The sequence below is a fragment of the Telopea speciosissima genome, chromosome 3 (assembly GCF_018873765.1).
Source record: "Telopea speciosissima isolate NSW1024214 ecotype Mountain lineage chromosome 3, Tspe_v1, whole genome shotgun sequence".
Taxonomy (NCBI): Eukaryota; Viridiplantae; Streptophyta; class Magnoliopsida; order Proteales; family Proteaceae; genus Telopea; species Telopea speciosissima.
This window is the reverse complement of record NC_057918.1, coordinates 14,940,229-14,954,286: the sequence shown is the minus strand read 5'-3', so window position 1 is coordinate 14,954,286 and position 14,058 is coordinate 14,940,229. Positions and strand designations below refer to the sequence as shown.

At 38.5% G+C, this 14,058-nt stretch overlaps 1 protein-coding gene across 2 annotated transcripts; it reads left to right on the top strand.

Annotated features, from left to right (window-relative positions):
• Positions 1-5,228: 5,228 nt before the first annotated feature.
• Positions 5,229-13,528, top strand: LOC122655786 (RHOMBOID-like protein 12, mitochondrial). Of its 2 annotated transcripts, XM_043850121.1 has the most exons (8): positions 5,229-5,616; positions 8,621-8,735; positions 8,998-9,117; positions 9,861-9,968; positions 10,599-10,643; positions 12,600-12,704; positions 12,799-12,840; positions 13,201-13,520. In XM_043850121.1, exons 1-8 carry the CDS (start codon positions 5,234-5,236, stop codon positions 13,288-13,290), a joined length of 1,008 nt encoding a protein of 335 aa, XP_043706056.1. In that variant the 5' UTR covers positions 5,229-5,233; the 3' UTR covers positions 13,291-13,520. The 2 variants fall into 2 exon arrangements, with proteins under 2 accessions (XP_043706056.1, XP_043706057.1); XM_043850122.1 differs by lacking the exons at positions 12,600-12,704; positions 12,799-12,840 and having other exon boundaries at positions 13,201-13,528.
• Positions 13,529-14,058: the final 530 nt, after the last annotated feature.

The window sequence follows — 14,058 nt, the reverse complement described above, 5'->3', positions numbered from 1 at the left end:
ATAAGTTTCCTTTTTTCCTTTCTTTAACTTTAACCAAATTTTTACCCCAAAAAAAAAAAAAACTTTAACCAAATTGAACACATTCCAAGTGCAAAGTTACAAGTTAATTTAGTAATTTCAATAATGGACCACAACCTCTATCATTCATAGACACAGAGAGAGAGAGAGAGAGAGAGAGAGAGAGAGAGAGAGAGAGAGTGGGCTGACCATTGGTTGTGGGAATAAAAACCAGAATACAGTAATAGATTTAAGTCTCTTCTTAAGAATTGCTAGGTTAGGTCTATTAGAATTTAGGCTGTGTTTGGTATACATTTTAGGTCGATTTCGTATTCTCGAACAATAAAAATAACTATTTTTATCATCCATACGAAATCGACCTAGAATGCAAACCAAACTCTAACTTAGTGTCCTTTTTTTTTGCTAATTTCCTAGATTAGTATGATGGTGTAATTGTTTGTTTTAAGAGAAAAGTAGGAAAAGGGAAGAATCACAACCCTAAAGTTTAAAAAGTAAGGGAAATTTACGCATACCCCCTGAGGTTTGACGAAAGGATATTTTTACCCCCCAGGTTTGAAAAATTCTGCGTACCCCCCTGAGGTTTGCAAATGGTAACAGATAGGTCCATTCCGTCAGTTCATGACTAACACTATTAAAAATTAGACTTGAACTGACGGAATTGCCCTTACAAATAAAAAACCTGCAAGTCATCTTCCTCAATCGATTTTGGGGAAGGGAAGATGAGTTGCAGTTATGGAACAATTAACTGAGTTCGATTTCGAACTCAGAAATCAAAGGTGAAAACCACGTTTACCTAAACTAGGGCGACGGCCTGCAAGGTTGTTCGCTGGGAAGAAGATCTGTGGAGCGGATACAATTGAGGATAAGCCCGATGGATGCTGTGGAGCTCCAGAAATTAAAGGCGAAAACCGGCCACTGAGGGGCAGAACTAAGGCGCCGGCCTTTCAAGGTTTTTCGATGGGAAGAGGAACTATGTAGCAGCTACACTTGAGAATTACCCCCAATAGAATTTCCCCAATTAACAGAGTTCGATTTCAAACAATCAATATGGGAGCCTTGGCAGGTCGAGGTCCATTTCTTTCTCATTTTCCATTCTTTCTCTTTAACCCCTGTTGGAAGCCATCGCCCCTGGTTCTCTTTTCCTCCCAAGACCCAGATGAAGGAATGCCCTAATGCTTTAAGACCCAACTTAATCTCACCCAATTGAGCTGTAGGAAAGCAAGGGGCCACCGCTTAGGTTTGAGAAATTGAAGTTTGATTAGCAAAAGTCCTTGTAGAAACCCTAGGATTTGAGATACTGAAATCGATCCCACTGAGAACACGAGCTTTGATTCCTAATTGGACCTGAGTTACAGGTATCCCCATTGATTGCTCCATCCATGGGTTCTAATGAAACATCTCTGGTGAGAAGAACAAAAGATGAATTTTGTTAGTTTTAACAAAGAAGCAGATGGAGGAAGAAGAAGGCCCCAAATAACTGAACTCTGCGATGCTCTGTTTTCTGAAAAATTTTGGCAATTTTTTTATAGTGAAATTAATTCCAAAATCTGTCCAACAGATCAGTCCCATAATATAGGGTTTGGAAGATCAATCAGCAAGGGTTCCTCAACATCAATATGGCCCTGATCCAAGAATTTGTTGCATAGTAATTTATACTTTCTTAACTGGTAGGCGGTCCTCACTTTTTTGGCACTTTTCTGGCAGAATCGATTCTGTCCTATTCTAAAGATCTAACCATCAGGTATTCCTACTCTTCTAGGGCAGAATCGACAGCACAACTGAGGGTTGCAGGGTTGAAAGGGTTTTGAAACCTGCAACTCATCTTCCCCAATCGATTTGGGGAAGATGAGTTGCAGGGAGGCCTTGGTGGTGTACGTTCAAGACTAATTAGTTTGAAAGTTCTTGTTTTCTTTTAGAATAGATGGCATATCAGAGAAGGGCTGATCTCTCGAAAGTGGGGCGAGAAGGGTTTGCTAAGATTGATGAAATCTATGACCGCAAGCGAAGGCTTTGCTCACCCCTCCCTCCAACCCTCATTCTTCTTCTTCTTCTTCAATAATCCAACCAATAAGCAATAGTGAAATTGCAGTGGCTTCCTCCCTTTCTAGTTTCTCCCCTTGTATAGTTGTATGTACCTGCAACTCATCTTCCCAATCGATTTGGGGAAGATGAGTTGCAGGTTTTTTTTTTTTTTTGGTAAGGGCAATTCCGTCAGTTCAAGTTTATTTTTTAACAGTGTTAGTCCTGAACTGACGGAATGGACCTATCTGTTACCATTTGCAAACCTCAGCGGGGTACGTAGAATATTCCAAACCTAGGGGGTAAAAATATCCTTTCGTCAAACCTCAGGGGGGTATGCATAAATTTCCCAAAAATTAATTGCAAGAAAGATAATCAAAAGAAAATTTAAAATACTCTCTAGTGAATTGGAGGGGGAAGGGGAAGAATCTTAACTCAAAAAGCTCTGATTGTAGGGGTGTCAACCGGTTAGTCCCATTGGTTTCGGTTGAGCCTAACTGGTCCACACCACTGTAAGCCTCAAGACCATGACCGGACCATTTATCTAATCAGTCTTCAAAGGTCAGACCTTGACCAAAGCATATCTTTGATCAGTCCATACCAAACGTGATATAAGCAATTTAATTGATTCGGTTTGGTTTGGTTCATTATCGAGTCAATCAGGCTATGTGATTTCAGTCCATAATTATGTCAATCAGTCCTTAATGAATCACTTATGGGCATTTTTTTAACGGGCTTCCTATCTAGGTCCATAAATTTCTCAAAACATTTATTGATGGGCTAATGGGCCCCATTTGAAAATCCGAAAATTTTCTTTCTTTTAATATAACAAAATCTTGGATTGGGCTCAAGTTTTTCTACCTTAAGTCGGGCTTGAGCTTAAAACCAACACCCAAACCAAGGTCCTCCTATACATACAATGATACTGAACCACAATGTCCTATGCAATTGAAAGATTATTTGTTAAGTGTAAAAGATTTGCACAACGTCAGTTTAATTTCAAAATTGCATGGTGGAGTCCCTCACAAGACACAGATTACTATAGCATACCCCCTGTAAAATGTCTCATTTGCCCTCCCTATTTTTTTTGTTTTCCTATAATGCCCCTCTTTCAAAGCATGAAACTGCACGTTGTCGGTGAAGCAAACCCTCTCCCGCTTTGTTAGGGTAAAACCAAATCAAACAAATATGTCCTATGTAATAAAAATGGCAAGAGAAACCACCAGTAGTAACTTTAGAATGCAAAAAGTGTTAGAATTCTATTTAGAATAGAATTAATAATCCTATTGTGGACTAATATTAAATAACCTAAAATTCAGACTAATTATAGTATTGGTCTAATTAAGGGGGTCATTGGGTTATATTAGGAATCCTATGTGGACTGACTTTAGTGTGGGTAAATAGATTTCTATTGGGACTATGATGAGTGAGGCCCTTTAGGAATTACTATATAAAGAGAGCTAAGTCTTCCCTCTAACCATTACAACTAATTATTCTCTGTTGAGAAGTGCATTCTAGAAAGTGAGGGAGATGTTCAGTATTCATCATCCTTGTGCATTCGGTATTCTCATAAAGTCAAGTACTCTAGGAATAGAGGGGAAACACCTAGATCCTTGGTCTTTATTTTTCGCTGCGATCATCATCACTATAGATGCGAAACAAGGTTAGTGGTTCTATCCTTGTTCTCTATTATTTATGTGAGTGTGTGCGTGAATGGTCTATGTAGATCCTGGTTTCTAGGGTTGTGTCCCTATTCGGATCAAACTACCTTAACAAAAAGCACCTTCATCACATAATCAATATAAATGGGAAGGCTGAAAATCCTTTCATGAGTGCATATAGTGATCCAATTTAATTAGCACTCTCTTGCTGATTCTGATTCTAATAAGACTTGGGCTCGAAGAAAGAAAGAATGGTTCGGCTGTTGAAATTTGGATTTCAAATCACTAAGTTTATAGACAAGGTGAGTGGGTTTTGTCTGATTCTTTTATGGAATGTTTAATAGCATGGATAGATGTATGTCGCACCTGTTCACATCAATATAAACAATTGCTATCTCGTGAAGCATAGGAGTTAGGACTTGCTCAAACACACAAGATTGCAATCAAAATACTTCAACTGTTGTCAATTGCCATGCGTCTGTTTGGTTTCAGAAGAAAAAGGAAAAGGGAATTGAAATTAAATCAAAACTAAAATGAAAACTTTGTAACCACTACTTAGCAAGATTATGTACCTAAATTCCAAAACATTTCAGATTTGATTATAAAACCCTAGCACTATCACTTTTCTTTCTCTCTCAACTTGACCAAACCTCAGGAAGTAACCTGAGGCTGTAAAAATAAGCGGGAAATTAGGGGTAACTACATACACTAATGGGCTTATACTCCCTAGTCAAGGTTATCCTTAAAACTATACTTTTTGCCCCGGGAAAAATATCACCTCAATTTACCTGCCCGTCAATTTTCTCAATTCCTTCTAATAGAGTGAGGTGGACTCCACTCCAGGTAGTATGTTTGGGCAGGGGATAGGGTGATCATTTCTACCCTCCTATTAGATGGAATTGAGAAAATTGAGGGGCAGGCAAATTGAGGGGATAAAGATCCAATAGGGGGTGGTGGACCCCACCTGGGTAGAGTGTTTGGGTATGGGTAGGGGTAGGGTGGTCATTCCAGCCCCCCTTGTTAGAGGAACTAGGGAATTGAGCCGGGCAGGGAACTGGAGGTGATAAAGATCTAACCCAATTCCCCAATTCTCTACCCGGCTCAATTCCCCAATTCCTCTAAATAGGGGTTGGTGGACCCCACCCAGGCAGAGTGTTTAGGCAGGGGTAGGGTGGTCATTCCAGACTCCCTTGTTATTGTACCAAAACAGTAAAATGGAGATTCAGATAGAAACTCTGAAATTGACTAAAATACCCCTAAACCCTAGAATCCCTGCATAATCGGACCTGTCCGAGTTTTTCAAACCCTGCACCAAAGTCCATCAGCGTCAATGTATGTGTCCCTGCGGTGTGGTGTGACCCATCTGTAGTCACTCGGGTCGGGAGGTTGAAACTTTTGATAGAAGAATTTGCAAATTTGTAAGCAAAAAGGACCAACCGAGCGGTTACTACTACTATTTAATAGCCAAATTTCCCATCTCTGGCTTTTCGTTGTCTTTAGAACATTTTATACATAGAAGAAAAATAAAAATAAAAATGAAGAGAGTCCTTTCTTTCAAACTCAAACTTGTCTCAGAAATCCCCAGAAAGCTCTCCCACTCCTCCTCCTCCTCCTCCTCCCAATCTCAATTTTGTAAGAACTTCACGTCTATCGCCGAGAAATGCCCAAAACAGTCTACACTCTCTCAACCCCATTCCTTCAGCTTCAGTTCTACTACCCCTTCATGGCGCTCCCAACATTGTGTGTCGGAGAAGATCTATTACTTTCTGGCGAATCCAGCGCTTGTGAAACAAATGGCATCGAGTGCCCATGACAAAATTCGAAGCCGAATCATGTTTGATCGTTGGGTTCAATCCTTCAAAGCTCAGCTTCGTGGACGGCAACTCAATCGAACTTCCTTCAATTTCAATTCATCAAGGTACCCTACCCTGTTTTTGTATTTTAGTTCTTATTATTGTTTTCAACTTGAGGGTTTAGTTCTTGATATTTGATCATATTGTTCACTGCTCCAAATTTGATCCATTCTGATCCTTCATTTTTCTCTTAAATTTATTTTGTTTCAGTAGAGGCTTCGCTGTTACAGTGAGCCAAATTCATTTTATACATGTTTAATTTCTGGCTTTGATCTTTTTATTATTTTTCGACGAACTTTCACTAATAATATTAGGGAAAATAGGCTTAGGCAAAAGAAAAAGGATTCAGTAATGTGCAGGTTTCGAGTCATGGCCAAATAATCGTCCGAGAACGAAATTCTTCGCGAGAATTTGGAAATGCACGACTGATATGAACGTACACAGAAGGACAACACGTGTCATAGTATGATTGTGAACAACGTAAAACAGTTCTTTCTCTCTCTCATTCTTTCCATCTTTATGATAAACAGCCATAACTGTACTCGGTACCGTGGAAAAGCAGCTAGCTAGCTCTCTCTCTTTCTCTTTCGTTTTGTCATATCCTTGGTAAATAGCCGTAGCTGTTCTCTGTTCAAATTAAAAAGCAGCCAATGACCCCTCTCTCTCTCTCTCTCTCCAATTTTTCATCTTTTTGGTAAAAATTCTCCGTACTAACAAAAAGCAACCAATCTCTTAACCTTCTTGGACATGATAAACCCATTTGAATGGGATTGGCATCTGGGAACTCTTATCTTGGTTATTGACAGGATAGTTCTACAACCAGGATTTTAATCCTATATATTGAGGTAGAAGAATCAATCCAAAATAATCCTGTCTTAAGGATGAGACCCTTTTCCTTTTCCTTAATTAGTGTCACTCACTCAATCATGCTCCACAGAGTATTGACCTGGCATGAGATGGATGAGAAAACATATAAACTAAAGGGTTAACTGATTATTTGCAATTAAATAATGCCCAAACTTTATTAATTTCCTTTTTATACTAACTGCAATCTAATTTGAGTTGTCTTAAGAGAATAAACCTCCAAGAGTATAGACATATGCAACTCAAGAGTGAAATGTAATCATCTCTGATTTTTTTCTGTTCGTTTTGGCACTCTTGCAAGAATTTGAACATTTCAAATATCTTGCAAGAATTTGAAAAATGCAGCGATTAAAGAAGGGATTGTCTAAATGAAAGCTCTGTAGGTGTATTTAGAACTTGACACCTTCCTTTAGAAGGTTGACAGAAATATGGTAATCCTGGATAACATATTTCACTGTGAAGCATGGGACTGAGTTATGAATTAATTGCTAATTGGTTTCTGAATTAAAAATAGTTAGCATTCTATGATCTGTCAAATATTTTTGTTTCAATGTGCATGTCACTTGGTGGTACTGTCTTACAGTTTTTATATATGGTTGGTTTAACATTTACACCCATCGCAAGTGATTCATCTATGACTTAAATCAAATCAATTAAAGGTCAGGCTTGAATGATATGAAAAATCAGATATTTCCCTGTTAGAATAAAGTAGGTCAAAAACATTACCAAAGCTGGCTCCTGATATGTGTATTCAGGGTCCTAACATCTCTTTTCCTTTTCTTTTTCTGTTGATGACTAAAAAGAATGACCGGATGTGCTACAGACCACATAAAAAAAGAAACAGATACAAGACCGAACATGAAATCCAAGATTTTTGAAATGCACCATCAGCTGCTATGTGACAATTAATGGATTAATGATAAATTTCCCCAAGAGTGAATGATTACTAACAACAGAAAGGTTCTAGATTTTTATGGGTTCATTGGAATCTTATGCTGTCGGTAATCTCTCTCCCTCTGCAACAATAAGCAGTTCATTCATATTATGTACAAGAGACCTGTTCTACCTTAGCAGAACACCAACTTTCACCAAACAATTCTTTGCATCTATTATTGCCAACAAATTCCTGAGAATAATTGGGCTTACAGCAAGCTTAAATTCCGTTAGTATGATTTCTTATTTATGAAACTGTCAGTGGTAGTTTCTTCCCCACCTTTATGGAATAGATTTGTGCTTTTCAGTTGGGCCTCTGGTGTGGGTTTATGCAGAACACATGGGTTCTAAATGTTGCAATAAATGTTTCAGAAAGTAATATGTCCCCCAAACAGATTGCTTCTGCATGTTTCAAGTTGTACTGTTTGGCGATGCTTTAGAAACAGATGGAAATGCAGAATAATTTTTTTTGTACCTCTACTTTTGGATTGATATGATATTGGGGAGCTAAGTGCTAGAGAAGTTTGTAGTAGAAGCATTGGAAGCTCATTTGTGTGTAAGGTGTATCCAATATCTTTTTGTCTCATAGTATGCTTTGCTTGAATGACTTTGCATTTATTTCTAAACCCTAAAGACTATCGGTGAATGTTCGAGATTTATGCAAAAAGGTATATCATTGAGACAGGCAATGCTGTATTGAGCTAAATGTTGAGCGGCAAAGAGAAAAAAAAGCATAAACAAAATAAGAGTGTTTAGACGAAAATATTAAGATGGATGACTGGCAAACCTAAAATGGTAAAATTACAAGTGAACATGTTGAAAGTAATTTAGGAATTGCTCCAACAGGCGATAAGTTAGGGAAGTCACTTGAGGTAATTTGGGCATGTAAAACAAAGGCCTTTAAATGCGCCAGTAAGGAATGCTATGTTGCTGATTATGGGAGCTAGAAGAACAAGTGTGAAGTGAAAATGAATTAGGGAGAAGTGGTGAGAAAAGATATGGATGACTGTGGATTAACAAAAAAACATGACTCTAAATAGAGTTGAATGCCGAAATAGGATTTACATCACTGATTCAATTGGTTGGGATAATGCTTAATTGAATTGAGTTGAGTTTAAAGACTGAATATGTGTCATCTATTATTGCCAGTTTGCCTGAAAACCAAATATTTTATTGTTCTGTTCGGTTAACGAATCAGTATATTTTCTCTTGTTTTACTTTGGACTAGTATATCTTAAATCTGATGTCATTATTGTCACTTCTTGTTTACAGGAGATCATGGTTACCAACAGCCGAAAACGTTGTTTTGGGTTTGATTGTAGCTAATGCTGCTGTTTTCATGCTATGGAGGATTGCTGATCCTACATTTATGAGGAAGCACTTTATGGTCAGTCATCATTGAAATTATATTGTAAAATAAGTTTCTCCAAATAGTAGTGAAGCACCTAAGTATGTACTCATTTAGGAAAAATACTTTCTTCCTGAAAACTGAAAAAAGTTAAATTTTTTCTCTTTTTTATAATTATGCTATTGTACCTTAATTAAGCTAACTCCTGAAAGATATTTAAACAGAATTTGGCGCTGCTTAGTCTTGTTCTCGTCATAAAGATGTGCTGAAGTATTGTTCTGACTTGGTATTATTTGTGCAGATTTCAGTGGATAACGTCACCAGTGGACGTATACACACATTGATCACTTCTGCATTCAGTCATAAGGATATCGGACATCTTGTTTCTAACATGATTGGTCTTTATTTCTTTGGACAAACTGTATGAATGAATTTTCTCAGATAACTCACTTTGGGTCTTTTTTCTGCTTCTACTAATAGTTAGTTATAAAACTTGGTCTGGTCAATTGAACCACACCCAAAAACTGTTCCCTTGCAGTTTGGGTCAACCTGGGGGTACCAGAACCCGGCTGAAAGGGCTTTTTCTGCAATGACCTGACTGAGAGAGGTGGATAGGTCTGAACTTGCTCAGGGACCTCTCTTATTATTGCCCTTGCTCCCCCCCCCCCCCACCCCTTTTTCCAGTCAAAATGTGAGCGAGTTGTCCATTTTCTGATAATTGTCCCCACAAGTATATCTAACTCAACTTTTCCCCCTAGAATCTGCAGTAGAAGGGATTTAGGTAGAGGACCTAACCATCCAATTGAACTGGGAGAATTGGATATTTATTTTTCTTTGAAAAGTAACAGGCCGAATAACTAGCCCATATTCAAACAGTGAATGGACCAATCATAATAAGGGTCAGCTATAGAGGCAAGAAACAGTCATTGCTAAAGCTGTGGCTTGTAGTCAGGGGTGGTAATATGCGGTATGCCTGTCTGGTAGGGCTGTCAACTGATCAGATCTTTTCCAAATCCTTTTCCATGCCCTGATTAAAAAACTGGCAGATGGGCTATATTCCATTCCAAACAATACTTAGCCTGATCATTTATGCCCCTCATGAATGAATACCTTTTTTAATCAGACTACTAATTCTGGTTACTAATATTTAGTTGCATTTACCAGATTGGAAGGCTTTTTGGACCAGAATTCCTGTTGAAGTTGTATCTAGCTGGTGCACTTACTGGATCAATATTCTTCTTGGTGCACCATGCCTTTATGTCCCCTCCCCAGGTATGAAAGAAAATCTCAAAGCAAGTAGATCCTTGTTTCTCTTCAAAGAGAGGCTGGCTATCTATGAAGATAAAGTCAGCATTCATTAGCTTCAGGCTGTCTGGTTCTGAAAAGGTGCTGGAAAGTAAGATGGTTTTCCACCAGAATGTGATTTTCTCCATGGATTGATGCACAACGAAGATTCTGACAACCCCTCCCCCCCCCCCCCCCTCTCCCCAATTTTCCAATATCTCTGTTTTCCCTTGCCATTGACTGTCAAAGTTTCCATTTAAGTTTACTGAAGCTGATTTTCTCAGAAAGGTTCACAGTACAGCAGCAGCACTTACAAATGGTTACAAGTCTGAAAGAATTTATACTGATTTCTCTTGTTAACCAGTGTTTTTTTTTTTTTTTGCCGCGGGGGGGGGGGGGGAGGGTACAGAAGTTAGTTTTTCCCAGTTTTATACATTTTCCTCTGTGGGCCACCAATTTTTTTGTTTTGGGGTGTAATTTTACTTTCCTCCATTCTTCTTTTCCTGACAAAGCCTCGGCATATTCTGGATTTTTTATGGTCATGATGCTTGTACTTGAGGTAAAATGTGAATTGGGGGCAACATCATTTTTACTGTCTTCCTATTTTCCTTTGTGCAGAACCCAGGAATGTGGAGCATTGATCCTAAGAGAATTCCAGGACTGGTTTGTTTCTTTTCATCCTTTTTCTATTGAACTAATGTTTTCATTCAATTAGGTAAATACATAAACATTGGGACAATTCGTAACCTGATTGAACGACCTACCATTATATAGCAGTTCGATTGTTCTAGAGTTGAGCATTTGTTTAACAACCTAGCTAACCTGCCTGGTCCAGGTTGCCTTATTCAACCAAAAATAATATTTGGCTTGTGTTTAACATTTCCAGCTTAACCCAACCAAGCCACTGCACATAAAATATGCATATATAACTTCATTTAACTAGTTAACATTGATATGTATGTATGATTCCTCATACTGGGATATCAAAACTAATGGGCGATTCATAGGGGCTTTGTGTATTCTTTGTATGTTATTATACACCATAGTTGGTTATAACCTATAGTTTGTGTAGCATACAGAAATTCATATGCATTCCATAGGTTTTATTAGTTATTAATTATAGTCTGGGTTTATGCTGCACATAGAAATGCGATATCATAAGAGAAGTAAGATGATTTCCATTAACGTTGACACATTCTCATCTTTTGTGTAATTCCTAACGGATCTTAACTTTTTAAAGCAGAAAAGCTCAAATTCATGTATGTTGTCAGGTATTATGCATAACGTTTTCATCCTTAGGATTCATATTTAACATGCGTTTGGATGACCATATTTTTGGTGAATGTATATAGGGGAAATTTCTGTCTGTCTCCTAAACTTAACCTATATTTTCCAAAATTCCCCTATAGAACACTTCTTTTCTGATTCCTCCCAGTGAATCAGGCTTCACCTCTTCTTCTCCCCCGACTTTTTAAAAGACCTGGATTGGCACATTTTCACTATTTTTCTTGATGAGAAGAAATTTTATTGCAAAGGAGGGCAAGTGGAGCTCGAGGCATCCTGATTACAAAGATCAAGAAGCCAAGGATTTTCACTATTTTTCCACTACAACATTAAATCTACACCTAAGTACGTAATAAGATGATCTATGTATTATAGAATAATTAATGATATATCCTTTAATGCCTATATTTCATTCTAACGTCCATATTTTTTATCTACATATTAATCTAGCCCCAAGTACATACTAGAATAATATGATGCTTTACTTAGTCCACTGCTTCACTGATAAATTTTAGAGAATGTGTACCATGTGATTCAGGTATCCATAAAGGCTGTACCCAGTGCATGAGGCTCCCGCCACTGAGGGGTCTGGGGAGGGTCATAATGTACACAGTGAATAAATAAATATAGAAAGGGTTAATATATCGTTAATAATTATATAATATACAGTGAATCTTAATACGTACTTAGGAGGTAGATTTAGAGCTGAAGTGGAAAAATAGTGAAAATATGCCATTGAGGGGTAATTTGGGTCTTTTAAAAGGCCAGGGGAGAAGGAGAGGTGAGAGCTTGATTCATTGGGGGAATCGGAAAAGAAGTGTTCTATAGGGGAGTTTGGGTAAATATAGATTAGGTTTAGGAGACTAACAGAAATATCCCCATTTATATATCCTTCATCGAGGGGTTCTACATATGCAGCATAATATGCATCTAGTCTGGCTGCCTTCTCGCCCCCCCACCTCTTTGAACCTGAAATTGAACACAGATACAGGTTGTCCAACACAGCATCTTTGTGAAGATTGTATAGACCTATATATAAAACTAGGGCTGATGTTCTCTGTGCAGCAGCGCAGGCTGCGCCCAGACACATGGGCTGGCCATTCAGGGGGGCGGGGTGGTCATTTCGCCCATCTCCATGTGTCTGGGCGCAGGCGGCACAGAGAACATTTGGCCATAAAACTTTGTCAGTATCCCTTTTGAGCATGGTACAAATACGACGTGGCCAGCATGGAGGAATTCAAAAAATGGTCTCTTTGGTGCACAGTTTACCAGTTCTTCCTAAAAGTGAAATGTTGATTAACTTGTGATTTTATCATGTCTCTTGACATGATACAGGGTGCGAGTGGGGCTGTGAATGCTATTATGCTCCTTGATATATTTCTCTTTCCAACAGCCACCCTTTATGTCGAATTCATCATACCAGTTCCAGCAATGTTACTGGTAAGTTAGCTTTCTTTGTTTCAGTTAAATATGAAGTAATGCTCAGGTGCAGATATAATTCTTCCTGTAAATTTCTCTGCCTCATCAATTTCAGGGCGCATTTTTAATAGGAAAAGATATACTGAGGATAATTGAGGTACGTGGATGAATGCAGATGTTGTTTGCATGCCTGCATCACTTTGATCTCTTTCTATTGCCCCCGTTGGAGTGAGAGAGAGAGACAGAGAACTTTGATCTCTTTCTATAGCCCCCTTTAGAGAGAGAGAGAGAGAGAGAAGTAGCATCTCCATTTTTTCAATCATTTCAATAGGGACTGTAGGGAAATGTGCAGCTTGTTCTACCCAGATGCCTCTTAGTCATCCGAATGTTTGTGTTTTTACTCATTAAAGCATCCTGGCATCAGGTTTCTGTATGCGCCATAGCCAGAGTAGTGCATTCATAAGAGTGCTCCATTTGATTTTTGTGGCTCTAAATTCGTACCATATTAATGTTGCAGGGGAATAGTGAAATCTCAGGTTCAGCCCACCTGGGAGGTGCTGTTGTTGCTGCTCTAGCATGGGCCCGGATTAAAAAGCGATGGATATGATCTTCTTCCTCTAGTCGTTGCCTCTAACTTTCCCTTGCTTCAGTGATTGGGTTTTTTCCCCATCCTTAGTTGACTACCCAACATTTCATTGAAGTGTAGACGGATTTTACATCACGTTTTGTTTGTTGTCCAAGAAAAGAAATTTACTTGAAATGCAGCATCATACAACTCAATCTCTAGTTTCCTTCCATTGCCCTTGTAGTCTACATATTTAGAACAAGCAAGACAATCTTAGTGGTAATACGCTGCCAAATTTTGAGCAAGGGCATTGGATTTGTGTCTTAATGACACCTCTATCGGAGAAGTTTGGTGGTTGTATCCTAAGGTGTACACTGGGCATCTAAAACTTGCATATGATGCACGGTATTTTCGCACGCTTCTGTGTCTAAGTGCAGCAGCCACACAGGCCACATGACCTTTTTCCCCAAATAAATTGTTTCAAGGCGAAAAACAATGATTTAAAAAAATAATTAATCAATGTGCGATATAATGTACCATACTTGCTCAGAGAACTGTCCCCCTTATTTTATTTATAATTTACTTGTTCCCTGTACCCTCCATCTGTTTCGGCGTGCAAAATTTTACTTGCTTTGTTTGATTCGACGTAACCTTTTTCCCTGCACCCTCCATCAATGGTTTTAGACTTCAATAAATCCCAAAGTCTGTCTCTTTGGCTAAGAAAAACTTTGAGCTCTCAGTGTAGGAGGTAAAATGGTCACTTCACTAGCTTTGAAGGGTAATTTGGGCATTTAGGATTTTTATAATCCA